The 22,891-nt window shown below is 32.9% G+C and overlaps 3 protein-coding genes, 3 non-coding genes and 1 pseudogene across 8 annotated transcripts; all 7 read right to left on the bottom strand.

The window, feature by feature from the left end:
• Nucleotides 1-1,098: 1,098 nt before the first annotated feature.
• LOC111807077 (cysteine proteinase inhibitor 12) lies at nucleotides 1,099-4,561 on the bottom strand. Of its 2 annotated transcripts, none has more exons than XM_023692654.2 (4): nucleotides 4,177-4,560; nucleotides 3,466-3,685; nucleotides 2,611-2,756; nucleotides 1,099-1,429 (listed from the first exon to the last, which is right to left on the bottom strand). In XM_023692654.2, the coding sequence occupies exons 1-4, from the start codon at nucleotides 4,405-4,407 to the stop codon at nucleotides 1,292-1,294; spliced, it is 735 nt and encodes a 244-aa protein (XP_023548422.1). In that variant the 5' UTR covers nucleotides 4,408-4,560; the 3' UTR covers nucleotides 1,099-1,291. The 2 variants fall into 2 exon arrangements, with proteins under 2 accessions (XP_023548422.1, XP_086978407.1); XM_087122281.1 differs by having other exon boundaries at nucleotides 1,292-1,451; nucleotides 4,177-4,561.
• Nucleotides 4,562-5,402: 841 nt separating this feature from the next.
• LOC111778984 (cytochrome P450 714C3) lies at nucleotides 5,403-11,167 on the bottom strand. Its single transcript, XM_023659007.2, has 7 exons — nucleotides 10,796-11,167; nucleotides 9,875-10,074; nucleotides 8,714-9,361; nucleotides 8,452-8,602; nucleotides 7,342-7,518; nucleotides 6,559-6,722; nucleotides 5,403-5,928 (listed from the first exon to the last, which is right to left on the bottom strand). Exons 1-7 carry the CDS (start codon nucleotides 11,073-11,075, stop codon nucleotides 5,821-5,823), a joined length of 1,728 nt encoding a protein of 575 aa, XP_023514775.1. The 5' UTR covers nucleotides 11,076-11,167; the 3' UTR covers nucleotides 5,403-5,820.
• A 557-nt stretch (nucleotides 11,168-11,724) lies between these two features.
• TRNAK-UUU (transfer RNA lysine (anticodon UUU)) lies at nucleotides 11,725-11,796 on the bottom strand. The gene has a single exon. It is a non-coding gene; the product is annotated as a tRNA-Lys (tRNA).
• Nucleotides 11,797-11,886: 90 nt separating this feature from the next.
• Nucleotides 11,887-11,958, bottom strand: TRNAK-UUU (transfer RNA lysine (anticodon UUU)). The gene has a single exon. It is a non-coding gene; the product is annotated as a tRNA-Lys (tRNA).
• An 87-nt stretch (nucleotides 11,959-12,045) lies between these two features.
• Nucleotides 12,046-12,117, bottom strand: TRNAK-UUU (transfer RNA lysine (anticodon UUU)). The gene has a single exon. It is a non-coding gene; the product is annotated as a tRNA-Lys (tRNA).
• A 1,872-nt stretch (nucleotides 12,118-13,989) lies between these two features.
• LOC111776488 (WAT1-related protein At5g07050-like) lies at nucleotides 13,990-17,264 on the bottom strand (annotated as a pseudogene). Its single transcript, XR_015420239.1, has 7 exons — nucleotides 16,974-17,264; nucleotides 16,790-16,852; nucleotides 16,551-16,667; nucleotides 16,181-16,421; nucleotides 15,275-15,436; nucleotides 15,020-15,171; nucleotides 13,990-14,364 (listed from the first exon to the last, which is right to left on the bottom strand). The product of XR_015420239.1 is annotated as a WAT1-related protein At5g07050-like (transcript).
• Nucleotides 17,265-20,219: 2,955 nt separating this feature from the next.
• On the bottom strand, nucleotides 20,220-21,211 carry LOC111807706 (putative F-box protein At1g67623). The gene is made up of 2 exons (XM_023693549.2): nucleotides 21,159-21,211; nucleotides 20,220-20,991 (listed from the first exon to the last, which is right to left on the bottom strand). Exons 1-2 carry the CDS (start codon nucleotides 21,209-21,211, stop codon nucleotides 20,220-20,222), a joined length of 825 nt encoding a protein of 274 aa, XP_023549317.2.
• Between the last annotated feature and the right edge of the window lie 1,680 nt (nucleotides 21,212-22,891).

Raw genomic sequence — 22,891 nt, forward strand, 5'->3', positions numbered from 1 at the left:
TTTTTTTTTTTTTTAATTACCGAGCCTATAGAACGTCTACAAACAAAATATCGACAAATTCCTATACCTAATGAATATGAAAATGAAATAAAAAAGATCCACTTTATCAAATTTAACTATCATATTGAATTTCTGCTCTTATAAGTCGATCTTTATAATTGATTGGACTAATGTGTTCATTAGGTTGAGGTGTCCACGGACTAATGTGTTCATTAGGTTGAGGTGTCCACGCAAAGTTACAAGTATTTAAAATTCATCCCCATGGTTTGATAAATACTATATGTAACGACCCAAATCCACCGCTAGCGGATATTATCCTCTTTGGGCTTTCCCTTTCGGGCTTCCCCTCAAGGCTTTAAAATGCATCTGCGGGGAAGGTTTACACACCCACAAAAGGTGATTTGTTCTCCTCCCCAAGTGGGATATCAAAATCCACCCCAGCATCCTCGATGTCACTCTTTCCTTCCTCCCATCGATGTGGGATCGTCCCTAAATCCACCCCCTTTGGGGCCAGCATCCTTACTGGCACACCGTCTTGTGTCTACCCTTTTTGTGTGCTACCCCTTTTGTGTGCCTACCCCCATTGGAGAACAGCGAGAAGGTTGGCACATTGTCCGGTGTCTGGCTCTGATACCATTTGTAACGACCCAGATATACCATTTGTAACGGCCCAGATCCACCGCTAACAGATATTATCCTCTTTGAGCTTTCTCTTCCAGGCTCTCTCTCAAGGCTTTAAAACGTGTCTATTAGAGAAAAGGTTTCCACTCCACGTGTCTATTAGAGAAAAGGTTTCCACTCCCCCAGGGTGATTTGTTCTCACACTACATATACAATGGAAATTATTCATAAAAATTTTATATAAGCACAAAACACTATATATACAATGGAAATTATTCATAAAAATTTTATATAAGCACAAATTTTAATTTTGTTCAAATCATTAATTTAGACTGAGTTAGACTTTATAAATTATAAATACATCGATTATCCAATTAGATTATTATTCCACCTAAACAAAAAAATACCATTAAATCATTAAACCAAGCACAAAATAGCAAAAGCGAAACCAGAAAAGAAAATCAAAGATCCAATACCTAATAAACAGGTGATTCCATATTTTATTCATGAGATTATATGCGGAGGAGATACAAGTCTCAAAGGTTCAAAAGGCAAGGTTAAAGTTTGCATAGGATACAGCTTTAAAGGAAGCAAATGCAAATATTCTATCATTACATAAACTCACTCCGTATCGTATTTTATTTTATTTTATTGCGCATTCGAAACTCGCTTAGGACTGATCTGGCACCATCTGATTGAGAAGGAAGTTACCTTCACTGTTCTTGTGGACCTCCACCTTGAACTTTTCTTCTTTACTCCCTCTCTTAAGCTTTAGAAGCAAATCAAACTTTGCAGCATCTTCAATCACCTGTTTTTATAGCATTTTGAGGCTTCATGGTGTGGAATTTTCCAAAGAATACCTCAAATCTTTATTAACTTTGGAATAACAGAGTAAACACCTTTGTATACTAAGCAGCTAACACAATTAAGGGTAACTAATGTAAGCTAAAACGATTACATAAAAAAAATAAAATTAAATAGAATAGATTACCTAGACTGCATCCCTCCATTAGCATTATATATACACATACAATAATAAATTAAACAGAACTCGACCAGATTTGTAATAGAAAATTTTCATAAACTACACATATGGGGTATTGAATGAACATCTCGGATCTAAATCTGCTATTTTCCAATACTTTGATCAACTTACCTTTCTCTCGGGGGGGAATGTCATTAGTATTTAGTTTGAAATAAGTGGTAGATTAAAAGTTGAGGTAATCAAAATGAACTTATTGTAAAAGCTTTAAAACAAAGGGGTGAAAATGCAGTGAATTGTTAAAAAGTGAATCCTACAAAAATTCAGACTCAGATACCTTCAGGGACAGATAAATCAGGTGAATGTAACTTTATCGTCAATCATAAACGTCTAAAATATAAAATAAAGAATGGAAGTGTTTGGAAGGATGCTTATCTAAGGAAAATAACTTGTGAAATGCTATAAACGAGGTGAACACATTTGGACCGAAAACCGACTTGATTGGCCGAAATTGAATCCAGTTGGTCCATTTTATGCTATCGTTGGTCAACCTTAGTTTTCTATTTTGGCAAAATTGATGATCGGTCTGTCGATCCACTAAGACTATTGAAAACCAGCCAACTGAAAACTGCCCGCCATGTTAGCTCTCTTCCCTCTCCATTTTAACCTTGTCGTCATCGCTACCCTCTCCCCTTCCCATGTGCCCTCTCCAAAAACGTATTTTCCAACTAAAATAAGAAAAAGTATCATAAACCAATTGGTGCTGGCTTATCGACAAACCCCCTACAACAAATAGAGTTTTCTCTGGTCACTTTGGGGCATGAGGAATGGAAGAATTTGCTCCTTTTATTTCATTTTATCAATGAAATTTGTTTTTCTTAAAAAATGACAAAAGCTTCAGTTATGCAAGAAGAAAAAACATTCTTGACACAATAGACCAACTCCACAGTCGTGAAAACTTCAGCATTGAAACAAAATATAATGCAAAAGAACCATAATGCACTTACCTCTGCCTTTGCATGTACGATCTCCAGCAGTTCATAGGGGAGTAGAGAATTAGACCTCTGCTGAATGGTCCGAAGAGCATGCTGTGCGGCATCCTGAACGTGGGGATCATGTGGTGGCACTTCTCGCCATCCCTGAGGATGATCACCTAATTTCTAACCATGGTCAATAATATAGATAAATAACAATGATTATCTGAAAAAACAGTTACAAGGATTTCCAACAAGTTACAGCTTTGATGGTCTATAAGAATATAAACATCCATACAAGAATGTTAATAAGCTCATGTAAAAACACTAATCGCAGTGGACGGCTTATGCTCTGTAAGATAGATACTACAATTAGCTAAATAGTGATTGATGCAAGTAGGTTCACACGAACTACAAGAATACCAATCCTTAATAAATCAGAAAAGATTGAAAACCGTAATTTCAGATGGTATCAGCCTGCAAGTTGAAGTCATGAAGGACAACCAAAAGAACCTCCTATAGTTTATTATTAGAAGAGCAAGGTGCAAGGGCTGGCTGCGACCCTGATTTCCTTGGGACTCTTTGACTCTTGACACTGGAGGCGCAAGAAAAACCACTAGTGAAAAAGATCCAGAAGATGCTGATCCAATAGGCACCTACTAAAATCAGGGGAATAGCAGAACTCGTGCTCATGGAAGGTAAGATGCCGAAATGGCAAGAACGAGGAGGAGGATAAAAAAAATCGAAAGCCTTTCTAAGCCCAGGCATACAAGGACAATAGTGAGTCCACAAATTCCGCACAATGCATTCGACATTGGTTGTATATTCAAAGCTATAATTTAAATTGTAAATGATACGACACTGCATAAGTTAAAGAATGTCAGCCACCTTTCTTTGCACCAAGATCAGAAGGAGAAAACGAGGGGGCATCGCCTGCATGCTTGAACTCCTGCAATTCTTTAAAATTCATCCACGACTTCACCCAGATCTTAGCTTCATACAGCTTCTTTTTACCAGCATCAGCAACCTCAACAGTAAGATGGTGCAGTGTACCAGCTACTACCTGCTCTTTCGCCTTCACCACTCTCACAAACTCAAGAAGCGAATTCTGCAAAGGAATGGGAAGATAAATACATCGTAGACATGTATAACACAAGTTCAAGTATGTGTGTGTTACTACAGTTGAATGAAAAGAGATAGGAACAAGATGAACTTTTAATAATACTATGCTTGTGGGTATCAAATTTAGAAATTTCAAACGCCTTAGAATTTATTATAGATATATGTCAAAGGAAAGCTTCCTCCTTAGTCATCGGGAAGACGATGAGAATCATACAGTTTTAGTTCCACACATTTGGATACTAATCATCGACTCCGACAGAAACCGATCGCACCAAAAAGCAGAACAAGTGAATACAAAATCCACAATCGCGAACTAACCTGATACACATATATCCATAGAAAAACACAAGTAGAACAAGATCGGGAACTAACAGCACACACGCCATCAACAAGAATCAACGAAACGCGACAAAATAAAGAAACATCCGAGTACAAAACAAACTCGTTTAAACAGAGAGAATGAGAGAAGCGGTTTACCTCTTTCTTGTTATGTTCATCAACGGCAAAACGAGCGAGTTCATCGACATCGGCGGAGTTGGAAGCTCCCTGAGAATCGTGCACGCCTCCAAGTGTGGACGCCATCAGCAGTGGATTGTCTTGTTGAGCGCAAAAGTGAGCTGATGCGTTTCCTGCAAGAACGATCCAAGAGAGCAACAACAACAGCAAAAGCGTCGATGAAGAAAACCAAATCGAAGAATCGTTTTTCATCGCAGAGAAGTGGTTCAACTATTCCTCATTTATCGGTCGATTGTGTGAAATCCTTCGCTGTAAGATATTGAACGGGACTCTCTCTTGGCGCCACGAGGGTGAGAACGTGAATTCGTGCCAATCGAGAAACTGCTCCACGAAGCGTTTACTTGTTGGGAAACGAATCAATTTCTTTTAGTTGCTTTATTACAGTATATTAATTGTTTTTTTTTTTTTTTTTTTAAAGAATAATTCCATGTGGTACAAATTTTATAATAATGAAAAAAAGAATTAGGACTTAATTTTATTTATTTATACCTACAAATAAATGATTTAAGCAAAGTATTTCATATTTTGAATATTTTCCACCAAAATTTGGTAAATAATCCAAACCTTTTATATCCTTTGAACACTAACACTAGTAAATAATAGAAGAACTATTGAATATAGGGACGGCTATTTAAACATTTGATATAAGAACTCGCATTTAATTTTTTCTTTAAATCATTTAACCCGTCTTTCCACTATTTATATGGCCTTCGATGTCTAGAACCCTCCAAATAGAGATATTTATTTAATTGACAAGATCAGAGTTGATCCATATGTTGTACCTCAAATGAGAAAAAAAAATGAAGGAAATAATTAGTTAAATGAGGATGAGAATGGGAGTTAAATTCCCTACCTCGTTCCTCACTCAAATCCTACCCTAATCCTCACTCGGTCACACTGGTGTATGTATATCTATATATTATATAGTGAAAAAATTGCACAAAAATAAATGAAAATTTATATAAATAATGGAAAATGAAATAAGAAGTGAGAATGGGGCAAGAATGGAGAAGACTTTCCCGTTCCCACCGTGTAGACATCTCTACCTATCTCTACCTCCAAGGGTCAAAAGGATAACACAGTCCAATTGCAAGTCAAAATAATAACATAATAAAATGCAACACCTAAAGATACTCCATCTTTAATCATACAATCAAAGAGAAAAAATGCTATGCAGTCATGGGAGATTATATATGCAACAAGCATGGTACATTGAGTCCAGCATTGTTCAGTACACATTGTAATACACAAGAAACCCTTCCCTTCATGGAGAGTGAGAGAACAAAAAAAAAAAAAAAAGAAAAGAAACTTGAACTATTCTAGAACTTGAGACAATTCAGAATCTACAGATGGGGAAGTATAAGGCCCCGCAGAATAATAGAACTCGAGCGCTTAAAAAACACGTGATAAAACAGTGAAAAGGCAGTGCTCGAGCTCCTATAAGCATAGGGAGGGAAAAAGCATGTGTCCCAGCCTCCCATAACGAGTCGGGGGAGAAAGAACACAGAACTCCCCGTAAGAACTATTCACAGAAAATATTAGTAAACTGACCTGAAATACATATATTATATCCTATGTGGGTGTGAGCTTTTAGCTACTTGTTCTTTAGCTGTTCCTCCTTGCGAAGACTATCTTCGAATTCGGAAGCATTTGCGATGCAGAGGTATTTGATGACAGCTTCGAGTCATTCTTGGATTCTGACTGAAGTTTAATCTACAATTTGTGATGAAAAGGGCAATAATCAATGAAACCATTCAATGACTCCTAAAAATGGCTCAAGATTCAGGGCGTCACCAACTACTTCGGAAGCCACAGTTCCAAAAACACAGCTGAAGTTTTTAGACTAAGGTGAATCCAATCGTTTAATATATTCTAAAATGTACTGGAAGAGAGCACAACTTGGTGAATTTCCCAAAACAAAAGATGAGGACAAGGAGAATGACATGAAAGTAGAACTCAATCAATTTACTCTATCTTCATTGTTAACAATAACATGTTAGTTTTTTTTTTTTTTTTTTTTTTTTTTTTTTTTTTTTTTTTTTTTTTTTTTTTTTTTTTTTTTTAATTTTATATCTGCGAGTGTCCGAGCCAACTTGCACGCATCTTTATTAACACAACTACCTGAACCTTCTACATTTGGTTGTCAAAGTAACATATAGGATATTAAATTCTACGATGAATTCATCTGAGCCTTTTATTATTTACATGGTCTTTTTAACCGCCTAACTCAATCAATCTATTTTTTATTCACTGTTGAGAAGCAAGAATTTTTGTGTTGTGGGATATTTGTTTTATAACAGTTTAATATATATAAAAATATATAAGAAAAAAAAAACTACCAACCTCGTAGTTGGCGAGCAAAGAGGCAAATAGTGTTGCTACTCCCTGTATGATAAATTTCCGACCAACACAGGAACGTGCACCAAAGCCAAAGGGAAGAAAGGCAACATTGCCGGTTGGATCGTTCAAAACAAAGGAGCTCTCTCCTTCGTCCCCAGCATTTTCTCCTGCATCACGACACATTAAGACGCAATCTAGACCATTTTATTGCAATAAATTGTGCTGACACCACAACCTTCATAAAAAATTCAAATTGCATTTTTCTTTTGTATGCTTTTTTCTTAAGTGGTTAAATATAAAGGAAAATAATGCGTCTGGGTGGACAAAATCCCAATCCAAATAGAACTTATAGACCAAAATTAAAAGAAATGGAACTCTAGAAATGCATTCCCCAAAAAAAAAGGGGCAATAAACAAAAAAGACGAACATCAAAGACTTTGTATTACATCCTCTACTCTGATAGAGTCCCAAAAAATGAAGTCTTGTTCACAGTCACTCATGAGTCATATTACTCAAAAAATCAAAACATAGCCAACTCCCCACTAAACTGATTAGCCCACCCTGTCGTGCAATAAGTCAAACTCAATGTTGAATGTTTAGATGCGAGTATATCAGTGACGGAATTGGAACAATAACCAATAAAATTTCATAGACCTCTTTCAAATGAAAAGACAAAAGAGTTCCACATTTTGAAGAGTTCCAAAGGAAGGAGCTAAGCAAAAGTGGACTGAGTTGTAAGGTAGTAGATTATGCAAGCATGAAGTCCTTAAGCGTGTAGTAACTTACCTGCAAGTGATGTTCGCTGACTCATATCCGCGCCATTACAAGCCACTGATAAAAAACGGTAAGGATTGAACTTATCCGCATCACTTCCCCAACTTGAATTATCCATTTGTACCAATTTTAAGGGTACAACAACTAAAGTTCCGGTCGGTATGGTTATACCAGTCTTTAGGACCAAATCTGGGTGCAGCAGAAAAGGAAAGAGCTGACTAAACAAGCAGTGAAAAGCAATGAAGGTCAAGAGTAGTCTACAATACTGGCAGATGTATGACCATAAAGCCGAAAATCATTCACAAGTAGTTTACTTGGATGAAAATCAAGATGTGACGAGGAGAAGTAGATTTAAAATGCAACCATATGTATGCATTAGGTTAAGACAATTTAAATGCAACTCGGCTAATCTAACAAAAAAAGCTATTGAATCTGTAACATGACACTGAAAATGGGTTGGATACCATTTCAGTCCTAATTTGAAACTTGTTTTATTTCCATCCATGTAACTTCAAGTTCCAACGGTCCAAAATTAGTCTCACATTCAATAAATATTAAAGTTAGCCCCTATAATTAGTTTATGGTTAACTTTTCTTAAAAAGAAATTAGTCACTATTAGTCTTCCATCTATAAACTAGGGAAAGATATTCACATTGTATGCTTTCTTAAATAAAAAAAATATTCTTATTATTATTTATCTGAACTCAATAAAAATTAACTTCATAAAAAACAAAACTTAAGATTTATTGTACCTACGGAGACTAATTTTTGACATTTAAAAACATGCCGACTAAAATAGAATGAGTTCCAAATTACAAGGACGAAAATGGTATTTTAACCAGTAAAATAAAATAAAACACGTAATGAGAATACTATAAGTAGATGGTAGCTGTACTTGAACTCACAACCCATACGTATACATTAGGTCTATACCCACCATCCCTATATTAGCCAAAAATAACAAATTTTAAAAACTAAAAGACATGAGTCCGCTATTATCAATTCCTTGGCACCTCATCTTAATGTCCAATAAAAAGACCGAAAAGGACCAATGCACTACTACTTTCCATAAAGCAGCTATAGATTCTCAATACACACCAAGCTATAAAAGAAGTGAGATACCTTGTTTAAGTGAACATCTTTGTAACAGAGGCCCTGCTGGCAGAAGACGAGCAGATTCATATATAGTTGCCAACAGAAGCGGCATGTTATCAACATTTTTCTGGTGATCTTTCACCGAGCCCTGTTGTACTATATTTAGTTCTGAGTTGATCTGTATGAAGATGAATTATTCCAACTCTTTAGAATACCAACTATTTAGTCCATTAATGTGAAAAATGACTCATAAATCAATTGATAGAACAATTTAACAAAAAAAAATTACCTTTTCTTGTATTTCAGGATTTGTGGCAAGCCTTCCCAAAATGGAAGCAATCAAATTTGCGGTAGTTAGACATCCATGAAACATCACACCCATAATATTTCCAATTGGTTCTTCATTAGGATTAACCTGATCATGAAGACCATAAAAGAAACAGCTATTACGCATCTCGGTAGCAGGACAGCGTGGTATGACAAATTCAGCCTCCACACCAGTACTTTTGATTTCATTTTGAAGGTTTTGATTCTGGGAGTGAGAGGAGAGCTTGCAATGTTTTCTACATTGCTGAACAATATCTTGTGTTAAGCATTTCAATTTCATGCACAAGCGCTGGTACCGCCAGAATCCTTGTTTCCAGAAAGGAGCAACTCTGTAGGAGGCCCAAAAGCTGGCATCTTTTGCAACCATCATCAGAAGTTCCTCATAGATGGTTGCCTTGGACCAACCCAAAAAAGCATCCCCAAAAAGTGTGCACCCTAACAATGTAAAAGCCAAATGTTGAGAAACCTTATTACAATCTACACCTTCTTCAATCATAATATCTTGCACTCTCCCTACAGAATAATCTACAGCCTTTGCAGGAAAAACATTAGCTCTCTGGAATAATATTTCATCTAACTTTTCTGCTAGCCACCGTCTTTTGTTTTGCACCTGTACTTGAGACGAAAAGTAAGATAATCAGCACTAATTCAAGAGTCCTAACACAATTATGTCATTTATATCAACGTGAAATAATTACATGATAAGGAAAACAAGAAGAAATTGGATTCAATCTAATATGTTCTGGCCTCCACCCTAAACAGATGATTACATGGCTGCCTAGAGCAGCTCCTCCAGACATGACACGTAACTAGGTCCCATAACATACAGAAATCAAAACTCAAAAAGCACATTCTTACAGCCTACAGGACTCCGGTTAATGAGATCGCAATTCATACTTCAAACGTTAAGAAAAAAAATCAAATGAAGAAGAAAATTGTTACTCTCCTAAAACAAGTGACTCAATCTTTACTAATGTACTAATATTTCCTATTGATCAAATGATTGAATGAGAGACACCATCTATTTCTGCTCCCACAAAAATCAATCAGTTATATACCATAACATTTGTGGCCTTACAAGAAATTTGAATAAAACACAAGAGGGGAAGTACAAGACTTGTACCTTCTCGAAAGAGGAAGTAAAGAGACTTGAACGCCCAAATGCCAATCTGAATGCCCTTCCTGTCAAAAGCAATTTATCCTCGGCCTTCACCAGAATTTCTTTGAGAAGAGCTGGCTCTTTTACAGACACCAAAAGCTGCATGGGACCCAACCATAGCTTGACGACTGGTCCATATTTTTTATGAGAGTCATATAATACATCTACAGGACAAAAGAGTAAAGCAATTTCAGAGGAAATATGAGTAAATACCAGATGCCATACCATTTTAGAAGATCAGATTTATGAGGGGCCAAGTAAATAAGCAAAATTTACTGATATAAGCAATTAGAAGCAGGATATGATCCTCGCTCCTCATAATTAGAACTGATATTCATTCCTTGATCGTGATTGCACTTGGCAAACTCGGACCTTATTGGAAGTTATTTCGGATATTTGATTAGAACAATATCACACTCCAAGGACAACCTGTCGTCGTTGACCCTAGCCCTTGCGCCGTTCAGAAGCAAATAGAAGGTATTTTTTGGATTAACTCGATGCGAACGAGCCACTGAGGATTTTTGTTATTACTTTCCTTTTACCATCTCTTCCCATTCAGACGTGCTATTTTTTGTTGTCCCACGGGAGCATTTAAAATTTTCATCTCATCAACTGAATTTTATTTCTTAACAATAAACAGTGCAGGAACAGTCCAGTTGCTCCAAATTTGAATACACGAGTCGTTGATTCCAATCGGCATCCAATAACAGCTAAAATGGAAATTAGATTCAATTTTATCGAATCCTAAAAAAAATTTGCAGCAGCCTAAGCAAATCAAGAAAAACATAACTCCTCTTCCATCCATTCTCCTTCCACGATAAAAACCACATGCTTCAGAATCAAACAAGCCAGAAACGCATAGATCACATTCAATTTACAACTCACCCGTGAGATTCCGGCGCGAAATGACCTTGGAGTGACCGCAGAAAGACGGACTAGGAGGTCCGGGAAGTTGCTTCGCCTTCGACCACAATCTGAAGAGCTCAACAACCTTGCCGATCAGAACCACAGTGATGGCGATGAGAGAAAACCAGAGGAACGCATTGACTTCGCGAGTGACGAAATCCCCAAGAATCCGGGACTTCTCTTCGGAGATACAGTTCTGGGAAGATTCCGATCGGAGAAGAATTTCGAGATGAGTAGTGCCGTCGCATTTCGAGCTCATTTTCTCATCGGTGGAAAGGAAAGCGAACTAAATTGTAAGAACTTCAGCGCTTTTTTTTTCTTTCACTTTCTAAGCCGCCAACCCGCCGCCGCGATTATGGCGATAGTTTTGCCGACTTTACGAGAAGTGAATCTTCTGCGGCCAGGTGTATGTTAAGTGTTTAGTAATTGGTTTATATTGCACCACGTGGATGGAATATTGGAAGTTTTATTCATTTTTTATTTTTTAGGATAATTTTTTTATTAAATTATAGTCGAATCTACATGTTTAACTTATCGTATAATTTTTGTTATATATTTTTTTTATTTACACGTACCTGCTGTTTATTAATATATTTTTGTTGAATTTTCGATCTCAAAATAATTAGTAGATGCATTAACCAACGAACCTATATTAATTATATGACTAATTATTAAACGTGATAGATTGTATATTTCAGCTCAAAGCCATGAAACAAATAGTCGGCAAATCAAAATTAGAATTGGCTCAATTTGTCGAATTAGAAGCCTTTACGTAAAAACGATACTTATTTTCGATAAAATTTTAAATGGGAGATCGAGCAACTAAATATATAAAAAAAACTCTCTATTTACTAGTTAAGCATAATTCCCTAAGGAAACAAGATCATTTAGAGCAGTATAAAATGTTTCGCCGTCTGTGGGGATCGAACCCACGACCACGTGGTTAAAAGCCACGCACTCTACCACTGAGCTAAGACGGCTAGGTTGTGAAATGAGGAAGTAAACAATTTTCCAAAATTTATAGTAAAAACAAAAGGAAACAAGATTATTTAGAGTAGAAAAAACAATTTCGCCGTCTGTGGGGTTTGAACCCACGACCACGTGGTTAAAAGCCACGCGCTCTACCACTGAGCTAAGACGGCTCGGTTGTGAATTGAGAAAGTAGAAGCTTTTCCAAAATTTATGATAAAAACAAATAACAAGATCATTTAGAGCAGTATAAAATGTTTCGCCGTCTGTGGGGATCGAACCCACGACCACGTGGTTAAAAGCCACGCGCTCTACCACTGAGCTAAGACGGCTTGGTTACGTAATGAGAGACTCGGTTTATTATTTATACTAATTATATTAAATTAGGCTAACTTCGTATGGAAATCTTTACCTTAAGGATAAAAAAACTCATAACGAATTTGGATTAGATTATAAACTTATTTAAGTTTTTTTTTTTGTTAAGTTTAAATAAATGAAAATTTAATACATTAAATTAATTTAGATTTCCTTAAAATTAAATTGGGTTTAATAGAATTTAATTTTAAAATATACATAATTATATAATTTCATAATTTAATTTTAAAAATTTGTAGACATATATTTTATTTTATTTTTATTTAATTTCATAATTAATTTATTTTTTTATTATCTATTCTCTAGCCCCTCATAAAAATTATTTTTAATTATTTGTTAGGTAAGTTTCCAAAATATATTTTGAAATATCATTGAATGTTTAAAACGTTGTTTTATAAACTAATATTTTATTTTTGTTAAAAAAAAAAATTGAATAAATGAACTAAACAATCCGAAACAACCTAAGAAATTGATGGTTGAATTGAAAAAAATTATAACCCATACAATTGAATTGAGTACAAAAAAATATTCCAACCTGACTCGACTCGACTCAACTCACGAACCCCTAATTTCTTATCCACGAACTCGAACAAAGGAGATTTTAGTGGCTACTATCTCTAATATCATTAGACTCGCCCTTAAACTATATGAATTGTTACAATCAATCCTCGAGATTTCAATTTAATTAATCACTCGCTCCAAACTTACAAATTTGTAAAATAAATAAGTGTCGTAATATAGTCTCTTTAAACTATCTAGAATTTCTAGAATCAAACCCATTTAATTATAAAATTGTTTAAATTTAATAATTATTTAATATCTGTCTACTTTAACAAATAAATAATAATAATAATAAGAATGTAAATTGTTCACGAGAACTCGATTGAAACAATTCTTTGTTACATTCAACACAAAACCAAATTCTATAATTTAAGATTTGTTTTGTAAATAAATAAATAAATAAATAAATAAATATATATATATATATATATAAAAGAAAGGACAACATACCTATGTAGATCTAGAAGGTATTATATATTTATTTAGAATTTCAAAAGAAAAAGAATATAGATAATATCTTTGGATGATGTTTTGAAAACAACAGCGTTTTGTAACTTCGTAAGGAATCAAATGATAAGATGATAAATAAAGGTATTATTCATATTCCACGATGAACCTGCTATTACATATAATGTGTATACAAAATATTTTTATGGAAAATGGTTAATTTTCCCTCAACAAATCAATTTAGGAACAAAATAGTTCAATAAACTTATAAATTTAAAACCTAAAATTATAAGAGTTTATAAACAATATCCTCGTATCATAATAAAAAACCATCGAGATATTTTTAAAATTAACAAAAATAAAGATAATATTTCACGATTTTCACGAGTATATTTATCTTTAAAATAAACATTAAAATTAATGAAAGATGTGAAAAAAAGTACAAAAAAAAAAAAAAAAAAAAAAAGTATCTATAAAGATTAATATGAATTAAACTATATTTATAATTATAAAAAATCCCATTGTGACAAATTTGATTCTAGTGGAATCTGCATTATTATTTTAGTATATGTCAGCAAATTCCACCACATGGATGCAAAAGGAATTAAAATATATATATATATATCTTATTATATAATTAAAATAATATACTACTAATAATAAGAGAGTATAAATGTAAATAATATATGCATTACCATTTTTATCCTAAAGTTAGGTGTAACTCCAATTTCTTATTCTAAAACTATTAAGGTAGCTAAAATAATAAAATATGTGACTGATTTTTAAAAATTAATTTAAATAATATTATGAGTAACACAAAATCAGATAAGATCACAATTTATTTCATATTTTCATTAGTACAAATATTATGAGTACAAAATAGAAGAACTCAAACATCATAAGTATGAAAAGACAAAAAAGCCCCTTCCAACATCCCTTTTTCCTTCAATTATTCTCGGATTTGGTTGGGTTTGATGGGGTCTTCAGGGGCAGGCATGGAAATGAAAATTGAATTATTTGCAATATTATTATTATTATTATTATTATTATTTGGTTGAGAAGGAGGCTTGATTGGTTGTGGTATTTCTTCATCAGAAGAAGCAGCGGCAGCACCGACTTTGATCTCCAAATTCTCTCTGTGCTTTCCCCAAAGAACTGAATATAGCCCAAACACTATGAAGATGGATCCTATTATTCTGTCACATCACAAAAATCCAATAATTTAATTAATGGGGAATTTTATGATGCCTTTATATATTCCTAGTAGAGATTTTAATTCCAAAGAATTTGAAATTTTATTAATTTTACATAATGTATCTTCGGGTATGAATATTCTCGACTGGTTGGAAGTATCGTGTAACCCGTAATTACGTTCTTATTCTCTTCCCTACAGTTCAAAAATAAAAATTATACGATATTTGGATAATTTTTTTTTTTTTTTTTTAATTTAAAGATATTTAGGCTATATACGTTGTAACAGCTCATCGGCAGCAAATATTGTCTTATTTAAACTTTAACTTCAAAGTTTTAAAACTCATTTGTTAAGGAGAGGTTTTCATAAGAAATGTTTCATTCCTCCCTCTAGACGTGAGATCTTACGATCTATCCCTTGTGAGCCAGCGTCTTCGCTGGCACACTGCCCAATGGCTGACTCTCATACCATTTGTAATGGATCAAGCTCACTACTGGTAGATATTGACTTTTTTGGGTGGGCTTCCTCTCAAGGTTTTAAAACGAGTATGTCCGGGAGAGATTTTCACATCTTTATAAGAAATACTTAATTTTCATGTCTGATCAACGCGGGATCTCACGATAAATATATATATATAATATGATTAAAAAATTATTTACCCTCCAAGAAATATCTTTTCAGCGAGGATGAAAGAGCCCATGATGGCCACGATTATCATCATCAAAGGGCTAAATGCAGTTGCAAATACAGGTCCCCTCTTTATAATCACTAGCCCTTGTACATAGTATGAAATACTTGATGTCACAATTCCCTACCAAAGTAATAATAATAATAATAATAAAGTAATAATATATCAGTTAGAAGTTAGAAATAATAATAATAATAATTTAAAATTGATATGAACAAGAGATTACAGCATAGGCAGCAGCGAGGAGGTTCATATCCCAACCAATTCTCCAAACAACAGCTTTGTGCTCAGCTACTAATGTCACAGCTATGGCTTGCAAAGTCCCAACAAAGCATACAAGTGTAGTGAGAGTGAATTGATGGTTCTTGTATGTCTTCAATGCTTGATTCTGCACCCAAAAACAAAGAGTACACCATTCTTACTTGCTAGTTTATATAACGTCGGTCGTTTGTAACGTAAATGAAGGTCAATACACGACAACTCAAACCCACTGTTAGTAGATATTGTCTGCTTTAGCTCATTACGTATCACCGTTAGCCTCACGATTTTAAAACACATTTCTTATAAGAAATGCTTCGTTACCATCTCTAACTGATATGGGATCTCACAATTCACGGAGTCCAACATCTTCGTTGGTACACCGCTCGGTGTCCAGCTCTAAAATCATTTGTAACAGTCCGAGCCCTCCGCTAGTAGATATTGTCCGCTTTGGCCTGTTACATATCGTCATCAGCCTCACGATTTAAAAACGCGTCTACTAGGGAGAAGTTTTCACACACTTATAAAGAATGTTTTGTTTTTCTCTCCAACCGATGTGGGATCTCACAATCCACCCCACTTAAGAACCAAGCGTCCTCGTTGGCACACCGCTAGCAAATGTTGTCCGGTTTGACCCATTACGTATCATCGTCAGCCTCACGGTTTTAAAACACGTTTATTAGGAAGAAGTTTCCACACCCTTATAAAGAATGCTTCATTCCCCTTTCCAATCAGTGTGAGGTCTCATAACACATGCTCTAAGACCTTTTTCGACAAATACAGCTCGATTTACTGAAAAACAAACCGAAACAAGACGCGGGTTTTGTTGGGTCGGGGTCGACGTATTAGAATTTAAAGGGAAGTACTAAATTACCTGCAAGACAAAGAGAGAAGCCCAAGCAAGAGTGGCAATGATGAGGAACATGGAGCCTTTGAACCAATCTTTGTTGGCTTTATCATCAGAGGCTTGATTAGAGTGATGAGAATGTTTAGACCAAGGCATTTGAACAAGTGGACCTTTGTACAAAGTCATCACCATTGCTCCACCCACTGTCACTAAGGTTCCCAAAACTTTTGCTTGGCATCTCAGTTTCTTCATCTCCAAATTTTCCATCCTTTTGACCATTTTTCATTTTCCCACCAACCAAACAGAAAAAGAAAAGAAAATTTTTTAGCCTTTGATCTACAAAAAGAAACTATACATTTGTTTTTTTGTTTTTTGGGATTTGTATATTTCTAAGTACCTGAAAATCACAGCCATCACGAATGTCATTGCAGGCAGCATGTTGCTCATGGCACAAGAGAACGTCGGCGAAGTATATTTCAACCCGGCGTAGTAGAAATTTTGATCGATTACCGGGCTGCGAAAAGCAAAATAAACAAAAAGATTATGAAAATATAATGCTCGTTGTGATTATCGTTTACGACGAACTTTTGAATCGTAATATCAAAAACGGATTTTTATACTTTTAAAATTACTCACCCGAGCAAAGCCAACACAAATATTTGAATGAAAACTTTGAGTGTTATCTTCGGTTGTCCTCTCCTGAAATCAATTGAAAAAGATCAATACAAATTAACCCATTTCAATTCCCGAGCAAACTTTAAGACCTGTTTGATAACCATTATTTAGAACATTTTCATAAAAGCTTCGAACGGGGCATTACCGTTCAAAGAAGAGAACGAAGGGAACAATAGAAGCGGTAGCGAAGGCATGTCGATAAACGACGAGGACGTAATGACTCATCCCTCTACTAAGAGAGACCTTAGAGATGATGTTCATGCCAGCATATCCAAATTGTAAGGATATCATGGCAAAGTAAGGCTTTGAATTCTCAAGGAATCTAAAGCTTAGCTTTCCCATTTTCTCGGGAAAATATGAGAAAATGAATTAATTTTCCAGGAAAGTAGAGAGAGAAAAGAAAAGAGGAGAGAGAGGAAGTGCTTTTGGAGAAGGAAGCTTTGTGTTTAGAGAAAACTGGGAAAGCTCAACTGATATTTATACAGCTCTTGAGGGAATCTTTCTCATTGATTTTTTTTTTTTTATGAGATTCCAATTATAATTTAATTTAACTTAATATATATATATATATATATTTCTTCATGAATTTCTGTTTCTGAATTAGTTTTTATTAATTAAATATTTTTATTTCAATTTCTTTACTAATTTTTCAAAAATAAATTTTGTAGGAAGCAACAAAAAAAAAAAAAAAAATTATAAGCATGCAATCAAATATACCTTGAACATAAAAATTAAAAATTCCCAAATTCTCATTTTTAAAAAAATATACTTAGGAGTGAAATTACGAAAATACCCTTATAAACTAGATTTTAGAGAATTATGCTTTTTAGATTTTCCATTTCTTTAATTTATTTTTATTCTTTAATAATGACGTAGGAGTAATTTCCTTTGTGGAAAATAAGTTTTTTTTTTTTTTTTTTTTTTTTTTTTTTTTTTTTTTTTTTTTTTTTTTGGGAATGTTGGGAATATGGCAATATGTAATGAATGAGAGAGAAATATTAAAAAAAAAAAGATATTTATTCATATTCTCCTCCCAAATTCTCTGTAGTGGATACTAATTCATCATCCTCTTTCTCTCATTCCCATCCTATTTGCTTCTCATTATTTGAATCTCCCCCCTAACCCTCTTATTCATCTTCCATCTCAAATTTTATTCTCTTAACATTGTCATTCGGGTCAAATCCTGAATCAAGTTATGTTGTTCGATGAGCCTTCGTAGAAACTAGAATTAAGTTGTTGGTTCGAGAAAGGCTGACCAAGCCAATGACGTTTAGCTGGCTTTTTCGAATGATCAGCCACACTAAGACTGAGACACGACTTGAACTCCTACAGGAATAGCAGTGAGAAATCTTGGGCAATGGGTGAAAGCCCGATCCAACAATATCTAAAAGTTATCCAAAGAACTGCCACTGACACTCTAATTGTGACTGTCTCACCCAATAATTTCTCAAAATTTAGTTGTTGATACAAATTGATAAAACTAGATGACCCATAAAAAAATATTTTTTTTTATAGAAATTTTCTAAGAATTTAAATTTTATAAATAAAAAAAATTATACTAACCTAAATTTTAAAAATAGAAAACAAAAAAATTGTTTGGAAGCATAATTATTTTATTAAAATAAACCCCATTGAGTTATAATGCAAATATGGGTGAAAATCACTAATAATATTTTTTTATTAAAAAAAAAAAAACAAGATTTATAACATTTCAAAATGTTTAAGAATATTAATTATATTAATTAAAGCAATAATATATAGATCCAAACGTATAAAAGAAATAATGGAAGGTTCCGAACAGCATATTGAAAATGGGAGTGGGATACGCGTCATACAACTTAGAGGGCATCCGACTCAAGCTCCAAGTGGGGTGAAAAAAATTATAAATATAAATAAATATAAATAATGAATAGAAAAACATTAAATAATTTATGTCTATACTAACAAGATGCACTTTCGTCATATAAAAAACGTGTAATTATATATGCAGATTTATGAGAACCGTCTTCACTCTTAGAAGTAATTCAAATCAAGTAGGTAACGTAATCAAGAAAATGTGTCGGGGCATCAAATGTCGAATTTGAATCGTGGGTATGAATCGTTCCATTGCAACTATTTTTCCTTCTAAGAAAGATTACAATCTCGCCATTTTTGAGTTAGCGTTGACTATATTGATTCAAGAGGAGTTAGAATTATTGCTTATGATTTCGGCTCATTGCATCGTTATTTATGATTCCCGCTCATTGCACGTTTGCCCACAGACGTATATATTAGTTCATATACATTGGTGTAATATTAATTTGGAGAGATTAGCCATTTATTCTATATGCATACACATGATTAGAGAACTAAAATAAAATATGATTCTATTCTTATCCTCAATCTTAATATTTTCATTTGTCCTACTTACCACGTTCATATAATCATATGAACACATAATATTATATGATTAATTAAGAAACTTCTAAACGTGTTACAATATAAATATGGATTTACGCTTAATTAATTCGTTACGAATTTATTCCAATTTTTTTAAGAAGTCATTTAATATAGAATTACTGTAAATAAAGCAGGTTTAACATTAAAGTTTCTATGATTAAATCATCGAAAATGAAAGTGCATAATCATCTTATCGTCAAGATCGCTCTCATTTAGACGTAGTCTCGGTTCGTTTATGTATTCATCATTATTTGAGTGTCCCAACGATGCATATTCTTAATTGTGGATAATATATATATATATATATATGTATATATATGTGGTTCCCGAGAAAATATACAGAATAATTATTCAAAATAAAAATAAAATCTATTATTTTATTCCCACGTAAGAGTAGCTGATTCTCATATTGATGTCGTTCCAAAATAAAATAAAATAAAAATAAAAATAAAGTGGAGCACTAAAAAGAACCTCCAAATATTTATTCATCAACTACTAGCAAAATGGATAGCGATCTATCTCAAGGGATATTTCGGTAATTATACATTGAAGTAACATTTATTATAATATGACTGATATTGTTCCATATTAAAAGCTAAATTTATTGAAATATTTTGAAGATTTGTTCAATTAATTAATAATTTATTTCTTATTTATTAGGATTTGTAGCTTTACATAACTATTAATATAAATTATAATTAATGCAACTACCAGTTATTCAAATCTGCTAACATATATTATTTCTTTCCGGTTTCCCTCAAGGTTTTTAAAATCGGTCTATTAGTAAAAGGTTTTCACACCTCCTTGTAAAGAATGTTTCGTTCTCCTCTCTATTCGAAATGATATTTCACAATACATTTTGGACTTTATTATAAATGTAGTAATATTTTAAAATTAATTAATTCAAATATATGAATACGATTAAAAAAATATAAATAATTCTATCCCATAATTAAAAGGGCCCTAATAGAATATCATGACTCTCTCTTCTCTCACTTCTATGACTCTCCCGACTAATTATATTACAAAATTTCAGAACTTCCTCTTTCCATTTACACGCTTCGCACGTGGGCTCTCCATAATAATCATCATAAATCCAATTCCATCCAATTCTCACGTTCTTGTTCTTCTTACAACAATTCTTAACCACACTCTTAGAGCCCATCCGATCACTGGAATCTTTATTCGGCAAAAAAATCTTGTTCCTGATCCAAAGATGATAAACAAATTCCTCAACTTTCTGACGACAATGAGCCATTTTAAACCCTAATTTTTCCTCACAAATCTTCAAGAACTTCACTCCCTCGTCCTCCAGATTCTTTGTGTACAAAATGATGCCGTATACATAACAAGCTTCCAGGTAGTCTTTTTGGGCAGAAAGCTTTAAATATTTCATTCCATTAGCTTCTCTACCCTGGGAGAAGAACTCCAACATTCCCGATCGGTATAGAGCCTCAGGGTTTCCGTTGTTGACGCATTTTCCCATGAATGACCAAAATTCTGGGTCGATTTTCCATCGAAGAGTACGGAAGTTTCCAGTGGATGCGTGTTGGAATATGTAGTCGTGGTTTGATGCTTTGAGAAATTCCTTGGCAGCCAATTTGGCATGGACTAAGTCCTTGATTGAATAAGCTGCAACTTTTGCCAGAATTTCGATCAATAAATCATTCGGGAGTGATTCTATGGTCGATGGAGAAGCACTGAAACGCGCCTTTTTGGTTGTCCTGCACATCATAAATTAGAGGGAAACAAACTTAAAGAAGAGCTCGACCCATTGCCAAATCGGCAAAAGTGGGTCGCCGCGATAATAAATTTATTATTGAAAATTGAAACATAATTAAATAATTTTTATTAATAAAAAAGTATGCATGCAAAAATTAAGCTAACGTACCTTGAAATCTGAGAGTCAAGAGTCTGAGATTTTTGTTTTAGGGAATCGGCCATCGTGCTACGATCTTCAAGCTTTTCACTTATGAACGACGTCGTTTTGCTGTTTATAAAGAATTTCACGGATATTTTGATCTAGAGAAGTCGTGAGGAAACTGGAGTTTGTTTATGAATCCAATGAAAAAAAAAATCCTAAAATATGTTGATTTGAGGGAGAATGGGAGAGTTTATATAAGGAAAATATTTTGAATTTCCTGTTGAGTTTTGAATTTCCTTATCATAGTACGAAATCTGATTTTAATTATCCTTTTTTTAAAAATAAATCTGAACTTAAATATTTATCTCATCTACATTTTTATCAAATATTCACTTTTTCTAAAATATATATTTATCATCAATTATTAAATTTAAATCTAAAAATTTAAAGATTATAGGAAAATTTATTATCTTTTTTTAAAATAAATCTAAGATCTCATCTACATTTTTATCAAATATTCATTTTTTTAAATATATATTCATCAACCGTTATTAAATATGAAAATTTAAAGATTATGAAAGTTTATTATCCTTTCTAAAATTAAATATTTATCTCATTTACATCATTATCAAATATTGACTAAAAATTTAAAGATTATGAAAATTTATTATTTTTTTAAAAATAAATCTGAAATTAAATATTTATCTCATCTCCATTTTTATCAAATATTTTTTTTTATTATCAAATATTCACTTTTCTAAATATATATTTATGACAGTTATTAAATAAGATTAAAATTAAGAAATTTTATTATTATTTTTTTTAAATAAATCTGAAGTTAAATATTTATCTCATCTTCATTTTTATCAAATATTAATTTTCACTTTTCTAAATATATATTTATTCTCTATTTCCCTTTTTTTTTTTTTTTATCAAATATTCATTTTTTTAATCAAATATTCACTTTTCTAAATATATATTTATCGACAGTTATTAAATAAGATTAAGAATAGAAAATTTACTATCTTTTTTTAAAAATAAATCTGAAAGTTAAATATTTATCTTATCTCCATTTTTATCCAATATTCACTTTTCTAAATATATATTTATAGACATATATTAAATTTAAATTTGAAAATTTAAAGATTATGAAAGTTTATTATTATTATTTTTTTAAATCTGAAGATCTCATAAACTCCGACATTGTTAAGTTTAGGGCATGACTCTAATACCATACGTTAGACGAACATGATTCTCCACAATGGTATGACTTTACTTTGGGCTTCCCAAAAGGCCTCATACCATTAAAAATAGTATTCCTCGTTTATAAACCCACGATCTTCCACTAAATTAACGAATGTGGACTCACTCCCAATAATTCTCAACATTATTTACCTATATTAACTTAAATAATAATTTTTGTTTTAGATATTTAAAATTTTAATTATATTACTAGCTTTTAATTAATAGTTCACATATCTAGTAAGTAATTAGTATATGTAATCATTCATAAAGAAATAAGCTACACGGATGCTGTGTTTTTGTAGGTTTCATTAATGGAAAATATTTTGTTTTTTCCTTTTTGGTTTATATTTCCATTACCTAACACCATAAACCTAATTTCAGTTTCCGTCCGCATTTATTAATATTTCACTTTAAAATAAATAAAGCGTCTCGTACATCCTTGTTTCGTTTTTCTCCCCAATTGATATGACACCTCACAATATACTTTCGAGTTCCAACTTTATTATAAATATAAT

Source organism: Cucurbita pepo, chromosome 1, assembly GCF_057944985.1.
Source record: "Cucurbita pepo subsp. pepo isolate OVF chromosome 1, ASM5794498v1, whole genome shotgun sequence".
NCBI lineage: Eukaryota > Viridiplantae > Streptophyta > Magnoliopsida > Cucurbitales > Cucurbitaceae > Cucurbita > Cucurbita pepo.

Excerpts from the sequence above, each read along its gene's own strand:
- LOC111807706 (XM_023693549.2), bottom strand. The coding sequence starts at position 21,211 with ATGGCCGATTCCCTAAAACAAAAATCTCAGACTCTTGACTCTCAGATT. Across the intron at positions 20,992-21,158 it reads CTTGACTCTCAGATTTCAAG|GACAACCAAAAAGGCGCGTT; the intron begins GTACGTTAGCTT and ends TATGATGTGCAG.
- LOC111807077 (XM_023692654.2), bottom strand. The coding sequence starts at position 4,407 with ATGAAAAACGATTCTTCGATTTGGTTTTCTTCATCGACGCTTTTGCTG. Across the intron at positions 3,686-4,176 it reads ATGAACATAACAAGAAAGAG|AATTCGCTTCTTGAGTTTGT; the intron begins GTAAACCGCTTC and ends ATTCCTTTGCAG. Across the intron at positions 2,757-3,465 it reads TGATCTTGGTGCAAAGAAAG|GTGATCATCCTCAGGGATGG; the intron begins GTGGCTGACATT and ends GTTAGAAATTAG.
- LOC111778984 (XM_023659007.2), bottom strand. The coding sequence starts at position 11,075 with ATGAGCTCGAAATGCGACGGCACTACTCATCTCGAAATTCTTCTCCGA. Across the intron at positions 10,075-10,795 it reads TTCGCGCCGGAATCTCACGG|ATGTATTATATGACTCTCAT; the intron begins GTGAGTTGTAAA and ends TTTGTCCTGTAG. Across the intron at positions 9,362-9,874 it reads TTACTTCCTCTTTCGAGAAG|GTGCAAAACAAAAGACGGTG; the intron begins GTACAAGTCTTG and ends TCTCAAGTACAG.